Here is a 14,047-nt window from a genome sequence, read left to right on the forward strand (position 1 = left end):
ACATCAATAGGCTTAGAACTCACCATCTCAATTTAATTAAAGGTTAAATGATGCAGGTTGTGTTTGTAATTCCTCTTCTGTCTGTGCCCTGCAAAGTTGTACCAAGTCAGGTTCTTTTAGACTGCAGTACTGACTGAATTTATATTCAGACTGCAGTTTGATTTACAATCTGTCCTGCTTGGAGTGGAGCTCAAACATCTTAAGCTCAAACCTTCTGCAAACACAGTGGCTAATGGAAAATCTGTTTGTTCATCTAAAAGTTAAAACATTGAAATTAACACTGTTAATATTTGTTTATATAAAGTTTCAGATTTTCCTCTACTTCTGAAGCAGGGACATAACCTAAACTATAATGTCATTTCATTGTGATAGTCCTTACTTGTGTGTCTTTCCCTATCTGTATATGCCCCACCCCCTTCTATCCATTCTACTTTTTAATGCTTTTTGTCTGGTTGTGGTTAAAGAGCTAAAGAGAGCTTCTGAGAAAAAAAGAAGATTAGAGACTGCTAGAGATGGGGATGGAGCTAAAAGAATAGGACATAAGACAGATTTGGAACTTGACTCTAATATTCCACACAAAGAACAAAAATCTGTACCTTTTATTGAGAATCTATGTAAAGACGTTGATATCTAGATATCTGAGGGAACATTTTTTTAAGGGGTTTTAATAACAGTGCATTAACCAAATGAAAAACAGCAACAATAGTTAGTTGTTAGGCTTTAGTTAAATGCTATCTATACCTGGACTCATTCAAGCAGCCATCTTTTTAAGATGTTGATGAATTTTTCTATTTATTGCCTTAAAGATTTAAGCTTCTCAGATTTCTTTTTTGCATAATCTGTCTACTGTGGCCTCATAAATACCTCCTGAAGTCTCTGTTCCTCATATCCAAACATGAAACTCTGCATGGTTGATCTTTGGAAACACGTGCCTCGCTAAAATATTTAAACATCTTGAACTTGTTTAATGTTTTTGTCACATTCCAACGTTGGTTTCATGTCCAAGATCTACACCAACGAGTGTATCAATGTGAAGTGGAAAACATATTAGATTTACCAGATGATTTTCTATATTTTCATACAAAACAAAACCGTCAGGTGTGGCATTCTCCCTCCCTGAGTCAACCCTTTGAAGAACCAACGTTTTACGGTATTTTAGGGTTTGTCTTTGTCAGGCAGAATTTAAGTTCAGATTTTCTTTTTAGTGCTAAAATTGTATTACTTGTTCTTTTACAGTAGGCAGACACAACTAAAGAGGATTACATACTTTGGATTAGTGCTGAAACAATTAATCAGATCAACCAATTATTTAAATAATCAACTATTTTAGTAAATGATAGATTTTTAACTGGAGGTATACAGACTCTAACCCATGCCACTGACTGAGAGAAAAACTGACTCAGAGCAGTAATTTATATTTTACCAGTATTTTACCATGAATAAGCTCAATCCAGAATCCATTGAGTGGCATAGTTTTAGATATAAGTCTATATAAGATCTTCTTTAAGGCACCTTTTGCTAATTGATTATTAATCTTTTAATTTGAAAAATGAATCACTGGATTAATTGATGAGCAAACAGATCATTCTTTCAAGCCCTATTTTGCATTATAATATTTTGCTTGGTGGACTAAAGTGCAGACTCCAATCACTGGAGGTTTTTATTGTTATACTTTTAGTGTTGCTGTTGCTGCAGCAGCATTTTTATTGTTTTCCAATGAACTGTTAACGGCCCCCACTGTAGACATTAACCTATAAATATCTGATTTACACATCACTTGGTTTTAAGTGTATGTTTATTAATGAATTGCCAGATGCTCCATTGCTGTAGCTGCAGTTCCCTGCAGACTGACTGATTTTAGTCTGAGTTGGAATCCAGCCGCACTGCAGCAGGCTGTCGCTGAAGAGGAGAAGGTGGTCTTTGAGGGGTATTAATGCACAACAGCAATTCGAGCCAGTGTTTGCACTGTCTGGAAATACTCATGTCAACACTTCGAACTTTAGTTGGAATGGAATGGGCTCTGGCCAGTAGAAGGCTTTTTACGAGAAATGTTTCTCTGGGCTGCAGGTGAAATGTAAATCTTGGCAGGGTGTCTCAAACAAACTTGTTGCACTGTCAAGGTAACCTCATGTTTTAGAGTTTATATTTGTAGGGACTTTAGAGGACATTTTCTTGACTCAGTGTTGGCACTTTAAAAGTCTTGTTAAAATAGAATTAAAAAAACTGCAAATACATGTTTTATTGTTATATTGTTCCTGTGTGATTTCAGTTTTCTGAAGCAGAAAACTGTTCAATTCACATCTTTTTAAAGAATCTCAGGTTTTACCAGATTTAATCAGTGTAAATATTTCATTGTTTAGAGTTTGAGAGGTTTGAAGTTCGGTCGTGCATTGGTTCCTAGTTCTGCTTATCAAGTACCCCTGTCCCACATGTATTTTGTGCCTTTTCCAGAATCAGACATACTTTAATAATCCCAGAGGAAAATTAGTTTTTTGGAGAGAGTTTTGACTGAAGAGTCTCGTTTGAATCTTCATCATGCCAATCCAAAAGAAACATCCCTCGTTCTTTATTTTTGTGAGGATCCTTTATCAGAGATAGGAAGGAGGAAAATCACTTCCATGTATTTTGATAGACATTCCACTCAAACTGCTCTATCACTGGATGGTTTGAAGGAAGGTGCATCATGCAAGGAAAAATACTTGCATCACATTCTTAGGGTGGCTGCAAGGAAAGCCATTACTGGAGAATCATCTAAGATGTCTTCAAAATGGAACAATATATATTTTCATCGTGTCTCCTTTGAGAAGGAAAAGTTGGAGTGAATACATAACTGCTCCTGTAAGAGCAGATTTGGTTTGAAAAGCTTCATAAGGATATTTTTCTCTAGTTGGCTTTTAGTTGCATTATTGTTTTAAATTAGAGGCACACCTCAGTGAGTCTGTCTCAGTTTGGCATGCAGCTGTCCTCTGTTCATCTATTTGTATGAATATTTTCTTAAATGATGGTTCTGTCCAAATACATTTAGCTGGTAGCTCCCGTTCCTTTACCTTTTATCGGGTCAACAGTAAGAACTCGTTTGTGACATGAGAATAATTATAATTAGAAGGAGTTATGGAGAAATGTGTACAGAGAGGAATCTTCTCTACTCTAAATGTTCGATTTAGTTTGGTAAAATTCAGTTTTTTTGCTTTAGCTGTATATTACACCCCATAAACTCTAATATATTCCCTCTTTGTTCCTCCATGCTACCTGGCATTATTCTAAAATGCAGGGGTTTTCCTAACGGATGTATTAAATTTATCAAACAAACCTGAAATTTGTTTATCAGGGAACTTTATGAACTCCAACCTAGAGACGAAATCAAGCTGAGAAGCTAACAGAAATCCATTTGGCAATAGCGAAGAAGTGGATTGAGATGAAGTGGAAATTAAATCAACCCCCCCCATTAAATGTGTGGCTTTGTCAAATTGATAGCTGTGTGAATCTAGAGAAATGAATTATTAGATGCAGATGTAAGACATTTTTAAAAAAGTATGGCAACCACGAGATGCTCAAATCTAGCAAATAGCTGAAACTCTTCATTATAAAATCCAAGTCCTTTGAAGGTGAGTTCATTTGCATGTGTCACACAGATGCAGTTATGCATTTTCATGCAAAAAAAAAAAAAGTTTTCTCATTTCCATGAGGTGGTCTGTACCTGTGAGCCACAAAGAATTGTGGGATTCCTTCTAGCTTCTTTGCACTGGTGAGGAACCTTTTTAGGATTCCTATGGAGAAGGAACAACAATAGGAAGTTTTTCCTACCTTTTTCCTTACTGCCACCACAGTTTGGACAACATGTGTCATGATGACAGCTGACACACGTCTGTTTTTGCTGAAGAGTCCTTACTGGTTACATAAATTCAGCAGCCGTTTAGTCGTGGCTCTGTCTCTCTCTCTCTGTGAACCACATGCACCACTTTGCTGTCATGTTTCGTTGTTTACTAACATAAGCTGTCTGCACATGTCCAGCTGTTATGATACAGAGCGCCACCAGCAGGCCCTGCATATGTACTGCAGCGTTTTCAGTGGTGCTGTGTGAAGTCTTATGGAATTCTAAATTTTTTATGAAAATGTACTGCATTTGTCATTGTCAACATCAAACCACAGTTCAGCTCAGTGTTATTCATAACATAGAGCTAAATGTTAGTTTTAAGGTTAAATAGAGTTTAACTGTTTTCTTTTTTTTGTTACATCTATGTTTCTGAGAGGAAATTGGACAAATATGCAGCAAAGGTTGCTAAACCCATAGTAAAAGAAGTATTAATAAAAATGTATTTTTTATTTTCTATTCCAACACTAGCGTGTCAAAATATTTCTACTCTTCCACTGTTGCAGTTAATATTTTTTTCTATGTTTTTGAGGTTGAAGGGCCTCTTGCCATGACCCTAATCTTTTGCAACCTTCAGATTCTCAGACGTGAGTCGTGGCTCTGGCTCAGGCCGCTCTAAAACAGTGGTACTTTCACTCAAAAAAAACTAAAACTTGTATGTAAAACTCAAAAAATACTTTAAACCAAAATCTGCCAGGGGTATGAATATTTTGGGGCTTAACTGTCCTTGCAGGACTGCTGATTTTTCACTAACTTGAAAAACATATATTTTTCCCAATTAGACAGAAATAATCTCTAATATAAGAAAAATAGAGTTAGCAGTCGTACTGATCCATGCTCAAGTAGAAATATGTCAGTCACTCTTTTTTTAATAATTGTTGATTTAATTACATTTGTTTATTTCAATATTTTCAAAAACATGTTTTTAACCTCAAAATAGATTTTTTTTTAATCCAACTTTAAGTTGATGATTCTTTTGTTGCTATTTGTCTTTGTTTATTTTTTGAAATTGTGAACTGGGTTGTCCCCACATATATTTTAATATGCAAACTTAGCATCTATGACTCCATTAGTGGTAACCATCACATTTATTGGTTGCAGTAAGTAATATAATTTAAGTTTGATTTAAATCATCTCATGCTGATAGGAAATTTCATTCCCTAACCTCCTGTTTCCCTGGGCTATAAATATTGCTTTAAATGGAAGCAATAGAGACATATTTAAGGTTAGAGCAACAGTTAGGAAAATTAAAGCTGCAATTAGTGAGAAAATAACCTGTAAGAGAACCTGAGCATTCTTTAATGAGTGAGATTGTATAAAATTCAAATTGGAAACTCATGTGAAATTAAAGCTGTGGTAAAATTTTGTATGATTTTTCTTAGAATTTGTTAGTTAAAGAAATGATACGTTTCAACAAATCATAAAATGGTCACTTTTCTTGACATATTGCAGATTATTGTGTTCCAGGGAAGAAACACTCAAATAATACACTGGAAAAAAAAATCTAGAATCAAGTAAAAAATTCTTAAATTAAGTGTACTTAACCTTGATTTGAATAGGTAAATGAGATAATTTGCCAACTGAATAAATATTTTCACTCTTAAAATAACATAATTGGATAATATGCATATGAAATAAGACAATGCAATTGTGTTTTCTTATTTGTAAACTATATTGTCTCGTTCCATTGGCAAAATATCTCTTATCTCCTTAATTTAAGAACAAATGCACTTATTTTAAGAAAAAATGACTTATCAAAATGTTTATTTTTTCCATTGTAGACTTGTTTGTACACCAGTCTTTTTGGTATTCCAGCTTAAATTGATGACAGAGAAATGGAAGTACAATAGAGTACCCTAGGAGAGTGTTTGATGATAAAGGTAGCCCATAGACACATGAAGTAAACCCATGAAGAACTATAGGCTTTGCCTGTCCTGCTTTACATACCTTATGGTAAATGGTAAATGGCCTGTATTTATAAAGAGCTTTTCAAGTCAGGATACTTGACCAAAGCGCTTTACGCTACATTCAGTCATTCACCCATTTACGCACACACTCAAACACTAGTGGTGACAAGCTGCATTGTAGCCACAGCTGCCCTGGGGCTCATTCACAGAAGCAAGGCTTCCGTACTATGGCGCCTACTGACCACCATCAATAGACAATGCAGGTTAGGTGTCTTGCCCAAGGACACAACAACATTTGAACCGAAAACCTTCCAGTTGAAGGTCGAACTCCTGTATCAGACACCACTGTCGCCCCTAATGCTCATTACTGGCCTCCAAGTTTCAATACATTTCGAAAAATTTCAAACCTGAATTATTTATTCTACTACCTGTTTTTATTAATTTTTTTATTTTTGCTATCCAATCAATAAACAGCAAAACTAAATTATCTTGGGATTACAGTTAGTGAGCAGCAATCCTTTACAGAAGTTAGGCTGGACTTCTCCTGTGATTAAATGCATGTCTAGGCTCCTTTCTATGCTGTCTGCTGCAACCTGCAGCCTGTCAGATACAACGACGGCTTCACAGCTGTACATATGGCAGCAAGTCCCCTTAAAATGCACGCGCACTAAGCTGCGACGTACAAAATTTAAGCCTGCTTTCTCTGAAAGGAGGATTTGAAGAAACAAGCCACAGCTCTAAAATCTGTCCTTTCTGCTTGAGAAGATACGTGAATTTTTTCCACCCCATTTTTAATACCCTTTTAATGAGATGACTGAATTATGGATTGAGTACAACTTTAGTAGGAATAAAGTTTCTTCTCCTGAACATCAATTTAAGTGCATTTGAGGTCTGGGCTTGAGATTCACAAAGATTATCTCATTTATTTGAGAGCGAGCTCTCGTGCTTGAGATGGAGACTTTTTAATATTTATTTTTGGTGCATAGGAATTTGTGAGGAGAGTTGTAAAAGTTTGATTGGGTTATAGCCTTGCCTGCCCTCCCTTTCATGATGCTGGGCGAGTGCTCTAAAACTTGAAAAGTCCTTTCTGTATTTCTTCTGTCTGCCCTCTCTTCAGCCCTCATCACTGCATCTACAGCGAGCCCCCGAGCTGCTGCGACAGCCGGAACGCCGGTCACGACTCCCTGCTCCACAGCTCCCTATAAAGCATTTACATATCCATTTAAAAAAAATCTTTTTTCTCATTTTAATTTGCTTTGCTGAGTATTCCAGCTCTTTTCTTTTCTGTACCCATCCACCTCCCTCTCCACCGTTCTTTTTTTAACGCCACACACGGTCCATGGATGCTCTGCCTCTGGTTTCAAGACAAGCAGATTAGACTTGCATGAGGTCCCGGCCTATGCATTTCCCCATTAGGAAGCTCAGAGTGTGACCGCATATGTGTTTTGCACAGTGGGTGTGTAAAGCGCATGCTAATGCAGGTTGGAGAGATGACAATCCAATGGAGACACATTGTGTGGGTCGTCACTTAGAGAAAGGAAGACCTAGAACTGCAGACAGAGGCAGAGAAGAGAGGGCCACTGTCTGCTTCCACACAGCACTTTTTAACTTCACTTTCGATTTGCACTCTACAGACCCACAGGCCACTATGAAACCGGCTTTTGTGAGTATTGATTCCCTTATAGACAGCAGCTCTGTCAGCGTTATTAATCATGTCAATCTGTTCTAAATGGCTCAAATTAAAGTATTTCTGTGGGTAATTGTTTTCCATTAAAGCTTTTTCTGTTGTTATCCACTAGAAAGGCTAAGTAGCATCACTGGACAATCCAGGAGTTTTCTAATAGTTTCTCTGAAGGTTTTCCAATTGTATTCAGTGATGCATCTATTAGCCTTTTTTCAGTCACTCATGATTACAGTTTTCTGTTAAGTCTCACATGGTGATCAGATTCTAAATATCGTATGTTTAATGAATTTATTGAATGAAGGGTCTAAGATTTGAAAGTTTGACCAACAGATCAGAGGATCTTTCACCAGATTTGATTGTTTCTTCTGTAATTTTCATTTTTAGGTCCATTTATTTTGTGTAATTCTGCAGCTTGCTAAAAGAAAAGAGACACTTTGCTGCCTGTTCCTTTACTAGCTGAGGTTTTATAATATATACATTTTTTTTATTCAGCTCAGGCCTTTTTTATAACCGTGAGAAAGCCTAAAAAACCCACCACATTCTTCAGATTCTAAGGTGATAATGCCAAAAAGCTCTGATTTATTTAGTAACCCGTTATTTATTTATCATTGATCAGAACCGATCATGGGGAAATTGACTGATTCTGATTTCTGATCACTTGGTCGGTGCTGAAGTTTTTTTCTGTTGCTCTGCAGCTCCCACATTTTAGTCATTAGCAAAATTATAAAACATGCAGGATGAAATAATATTTATATATTTATTTTTGGTCATTGTACTGTACTACCAAAAATGAAACCGTGACATTGGGCTATTTAAGGAGGAGGTTGGTGCAATTGCTGACGGTGCTTTGTCCCGCTGTGGCATTGAGGTGTTGGCAACTTGCATCGAAAGTGGGCTGTTTGTGTTCCCTTTCATGCCTCTAGTCTTCAGCCAGCTCCTGCTTTGTTGCCAGTTTATCATTTTTAGACCCTCCTTGCCTCTCTCGGTCCCAGGTGTCCTTTATCATCTCTCAATATGACGTCTTCTCCTTCATTCATTTGCCAGATCTTTTTGTTGTTTTTTTTTCTTTAGATTGTTAAGGCAAAGATATTTTAAACTCCCAGTTCGGTGAAGTTATTGTGCTCAGTCATCCTGGAGCAGCAGGCCTGCTGTGAGCAGAATGATAAATAGGTTGATCGTTGCTGGCTGTTCAGCTGTTGACCTCCACCTTTTTGGTGACTTCTGGCCTTTCTCTTTGTTTTTCTCTATTTATAGGGAGTTCCTCTAACAATGGATCCCTCCATTTCTTCTCCCTACAATTCAGTCCTTGTTTTTTTCTTCTTTTTTTTTAAACACCTTCCCCTCTCTGTTGTTTCTCATGCTTCTTTCCAGCTTACGTCTAAACCATCATTTTTTTCCTCCTAATGTGGATATTTTACCTTGAAGAAATTGTCTTGCTCACACCCACTGATAATGATATATTTTCTCAGTTCTTACACTATATCACACCTGTCTTTTACGCCTGCTGCCTATGAATCTCATTGGCCTTGGTAGTACTCCCTTTCCCATTATGAAATGCAAGTAAAAGTGAGACAAAAACAACCGTGCATTTTCCTCCCGCATCTACATGCAGGCTGGTGTTACAGTGCTTTTTTTTTTTTTTTTCTAAACCAAGTAGAGACTAGTGAATTCTTATAAAATTGCTGAACATGTTGCAAAGTTACAACCTCTGCTTCAGTTCTGGGATTTCCTCTTAGGTGAAACTAAAAAGATATTGTTTTTATGCTTCAGGGTGGTACCATAGTTATATATTGTGTGACTTTTCCTCAGAGCTATGCCTCCCTCCTGTGCAAAACCCTTGGCTACTTTATGTTACCAGTGCTGTGCTTTGTCACAAGTGCAGCAAAAGCTACAACCATTTTGTAGGGGTTGGATTTTACAGATTATAAAGGCCTAATCAATGCCACTGTACAAATGCAGTATTTTTGTTTTGTGTTTTTTTTATAATTTGGTGTCTAGTTGTTTAAAACTACTAGCTACTTGTTCGCAATGGTTATGTTTATTTGTATGTCCAAAATATAAATAATAGGAACTAACCCTGCTGTTAGCTAAGTGCATGTTTCTGTTTTATTTGTAAATGGTTCTACTTTCCTGCCAGGTCGCTCTTGAAAAGAGCTGAGGGTTTAATCTGGATAAATGAAGGTTTATGTTCTAAATATGCATTACAATTAAGAGTTTTTTCTTTTTTTTCTGAGGACAGTTCCAAGGCCACACAAGTTTATTTCGAACCCATAACACTTATCTAACAAATTTCAAAGGTCTTAAAAGCTTCCTAGTAAATTTAAAATGGATAGCCTTACTTTCCTTCCAGAGTGTTATGCGCTGCTTTACATACATCTTTACCATGCAATCTATATTGGATGCATAAGTGTTTTTTTTATCGTAGCTTTACAAACTTTTAATCCGTTTTTTAAGGAAATGAGAACATTTTCACAAGACACATGCCTGGAATTTAAATGAAAAAAATAAAATAAGAAAACAGCACAAAAAGCATGAATTCTCTGTTGGCAGACACAGATGTCTTCTTCTGTCCCAAAACAAGGAGGATCTAATTCCACCGAAAGCGTAAGATGCCTGTTTTTATATGAATACTGCCGATCTGCTGGTGGTTTGGCTCTGTCCTTTCTTTTTATCCAGGTAGAGGGGATCTTCTCAGCCTTTATTACTTCTATTATAAATAAACCCTTGGTTGCCTATTAGTTATTTCTTCCTTCAAGCCGAAATGCTTCATTATAGCATGATGGCAGCATGTTTTTATCGAAGTGTAAGTTTTAAATTTACACTTCCTTCTCTACCCCTCTGAGAGATATTTCTCTTTAAATTGTGCGGCATTCGGTCATTAGACTTCTGCACCATGAGTGATGACGTTAAATTGCACACTTGTGGCAGGTCATTTCATATTTAATTCCATTAATGGGAAGCCGTCTGGAGGCTTTTTAAGCAGAACTTGGGCTCTAGAAGCACTGCAGACGCTGGTGCAACGACCCTCAAGAAAACGCATAAAAAGCCGCTATGCTGCTGTATTAGCTGCAGGATCTGAAGTTACTGTATCTGGCAGCGGTGACAGCAACCCTTTCGTTTCTTTGCTTTTATTTGCTTCACTCCTGATGTCAATGCATAATCAGCTCTAGGTTGGCTCAGAGGGTTCCCATGTTTTATTGGAGCAGTTCAATCCTTCATTGTCTGTGGGATTATTTGGAGATTGAACACTTGTGATGTTTACATTTTTTCTAGGGTGATGCATGTACCTATTGCTAGAAACATGTTTTTTTTGGGGGGTTCTCTCAGGGGAAATTTAATGCTCTGTTTTATTAACCTGGTGTGTTTTTTCTATGACGATGAGTTTAGCTAATTAAGTACTAATACAGGTTTCCATTGCAGCAATATGCCACTAACTTTACAAATAATTTAAAACCAAAGGATGGACTGAAACACTGTGATGGATAAAGATGAGTGTTCAACTTTTTCATGGTTCCTTTGGCTGCCTGTCAGAGGGTTTATGTGCATGCTCTCAGCTGTCTGTGCAGGGTTTTTCCATGTGCTCAGTATTTCCTCCCAGTAAAGACCATGCATGTGAGGTCATATTGGAAGGAGTGTTTGTGGGTTTCTGTCTCTTTGTGTTAAATGTGTGATGGAGGAGCAACTTCCCAAGGGTGGATCCCTCTGCTGGTCCAATTTCAGTTGCAATAGGCTCAAGCTCCCTGATGTCTGCATGCAGAATAAAGGATGCAGCCACCGCTGTCACACCCTGTTCACTGGGAAAATGATTCTGCTGCAGGACTTTAGGTTTTGTTTTTCAATTCTGGGTCACTCCATGCAAACTGGCACACATAACCTGCTTTGTAACTTTTTAAAGCTTAGCATAAAAGCTAAAGCATACAGCTCTTTAGCTAAGGTTTTACAATGATTATCTGCTTCTAAAATGTTTATCAAAAAATGATTTGAATAGATATATGGGGAATTTAGCCTAATTATTCACCAAAGGTAAACTCCACAAAGAAGTTAAGAAAAAAACTGCCAGTAGACTTTAACCAGCCCTGCAACAAACTGATGGTTCCCTGCACACAATTGAAAAAAAAAAGACTTCTTCTTTCTCCAACTGCAGTCAGTGAGGTTTGGTTAGTTGTGGTTTTTACCCCAAAACAGCCCTCAGTTTTCTGCTACTGAAGCAGTGATTTCAGGATCTCCTGACATTATTATTACGAATGTGAGCTGGTTAACTTTAAACTAGATAATAATTTTTTGTGTCAATGCAACCAAGCTATATTTAGCTTATGTACCATGCCCATATTCACACTGTACAGGAAAACAATGTTCCAACAGATTCAAACCAAGATTCTAGTTACCCAAAATTTTTAACTTTGGGTTTTTTTGTTTTGTTTTTTTTTACGTTGTTTTCTAAAAACTTAATCTACCAGTCAAGTGATGAAAATGCTTCCCCTCATTGTATCAGATTCCCAAATGAATGTCTTGCTATTATGTAGCTTATTTTTATTCTGGGTGGCTGCTCTCAGCTTAAGCTGCTCCTCCACTTTAGTAAAATAATGTAAATAAAGTTCTAACAAAACTGTTAAAACCTTTCACTTGGTAGGAATCTCCTACCTTTACATCTTTATCGGTTTGTTTTTTTCTTTAAAATACACTTTAGTGAGTGTGTTACCATGGTTTTGCTGTTTTACAATGATAATAAAGACATTCTGATTCTGACTAAAAGGGAAATCTTAGGTCAGCTATAAACCTCTGAAGGCCTTTAAACTAATTGGATGCAGTTTGTGAACTAGAAGAATCGGGCAGATTGTGTGCATGGAACCACCCTGTTGTTGAAAAGAAGATATTTTCTGTTCAATTAGTGCTCAGGGTGTGTGTTTAATAGAATGCCTTTTCTTACATTTCACCTCTATCTTTTCTATCTCTAGATTGAGAAGATCATGACTCTTATCGGAGCTGGCATTGATTTCTCCAGAGATCAGCACTATGCTTCACCAGGTAAGATATGACTCCAAAAGTTTCTTTCATGCACTGACCATTAATTACCCTTTTCTGTCAGTACAGTCACAGGGAATAACGAAGTAGACCTTTACTGCTTTTAATGCTTTCATTGATAAATGAAAATAAAAGGAGTTGCTTGGTGCTGTTAATCAAATAGAGCACTAGATCAGCAAAGTGTGACCACACCTGTAAAACAAGATGTTTTTGCAGTTTGCTGGTCTGTAAGCGTGCGGGAAATACTGAGTGAGGGAGACAACAAGCAACAGAGCAGCCAGTGATGCTCCTCATGACTCTAGAAATGTGTTTAAGGCCATTTTCAAATAAGCTAAATGCCAAAAACTTGCAGCAAGAATGTTTTAATTTCTGTGAGATCAATAAAGTAATATCTGATCTTATCCAATTGGAAAACATTTTGGTAGTTTCCCAGCAGGACTTACCTTCCGCTCAGAAAAGTGTGGAACTACATGCAGGTTTTAAAACCTTAAATTTTTTGTTAAAATAAATGGGAGTAAAGTCACAAGGAGGTAAAAATGGCTCCAACCCCAAGTTTCTGCTTGGATTTTTCCATTGACTGGGTACCATAACCTGCTTTGATAGATTCTAACTTTATTATCTTAAGATTTCAAAGCTAAATTAGTTTTTATATCGAATTTGAAAATTAGATACTTGACTATATTTGGTGTTTGGTTTAAGTCCCTGCTCTCCTATTACTGTTCAGGCTTTTCTGAACATTGTCATCAGGAGTGATGGATGACAGGAACTGTAGCGGCAACCCGTGCGATCGACTGCCTTCCCTTTAGCATTCCCCTCTCACATCGCTCAACATTCACCTTGACTCTGCATTAGCTACTTTTCAATATATTTTATCAATGCAGCAACTCCTCTGTGTCTCCATGCAGACTTCTTATTCTAACCTTCTGCTTTTTTAAGTTCTGCACTGGAAAGAGCTCCTTAAATATTAAGCAATACGTGTTTCAGTTGGCTGAGTGCATTTTACTGTGTAGTTCTGAGGAAAGCTGACACTTGAGTATTAATCAGGTTAGTGCTCCTTCACAGACTGCATCTGACTGATCTGATGTGGAGTTTGCATCGACAGAGCTTTAAGCCGCCGGGCCCTTGGCTCCGCCTCAGAGCTGCTGCTGTCAGAAAACCATCAGGGGACTCGCTAAAGAAAAGTCTCCCTGCTCAATTTGCACACGGGAAACAGAGTCACTTTTTCCTCTTCTCTGATTACTCTACAGTTTGAAAGCGATGCTCGGATTTGATTGGCTCCGTGCCCGCAACCTCTCTTTATTTCCAGCGTTTTACTGATTAGCTCATCAGAGTGAAAGATATATCTGGGGAGAAAAACCTGAGGTGTTGGTGAAAGGCAAAGACTGAGAGAAAAAATTCAGGAGCATAAAAACAAATGCAAGTAATGAGGGGTGTGCAGGAGGGTAGCATAGAGCGACAGAGAAGCCACCTGCAGTATTTCAAAGAGGAGGGGGAGGTTAGAGTGCGTTGAAGTAGAGAGAGAAAGAGAGGAGAGAGAGGGAGTAACAGGCAGGACAACGGGCG

The 14,047-nt window shown here is 37.5% G+C and overlaps 1 protein-coding gene across 9 annotated transcripts in view; it reads left to right on the top strand.

The window, feature by feature from the left end:
* Window positions 1–14,047, top strand: part of anks1a (ankyrin repeat and sterile alpha motif domain containing 1A) — a 76,099-nt gene that overhangs the window by 42,696 nt on the left and 19,356 nt on the right. For 6 of the 9 annotated variants that reach the window (XM_015373474.1, XM_015373469.1, XM_015373472.1 and 3 more), the window contains 2 exons: window positions 10,013–10,066; window positions 12,418–12,487. In XM_015373474.1, the coding sequence (XP_015228960.1) occupies window positions 10,013–10,066; window positions 12,418–12,487 (124 nt within the window). The remainder of the gene's footprint in view (window positions 1–10,012; window positions 10,067–12,417; window positions 12,488–14,047) is intronic. The other 3 variants (XM_015373475.1, XM_015373476.1, XM_015373478.1) reach the window with 1 other exon arrangement.

This window comes from Cyprinodon variegatus, unplaced genomic scaffold (genome assembly GCF_000732505.1).
Source record: "Cyprinodon variegatus isolate N-32 unplaced genomic scaffold, C_variegatus-1.0 Scaffold87, whole genome shotgun sequence".
Taxonomy (NCBI): Eukaryota; Metazoa; Chordata; class Actinopteri; order Cyprinodontiformes; family Cyprinodontidae; genus Cyprinodon; species Cyprinodon variegatus.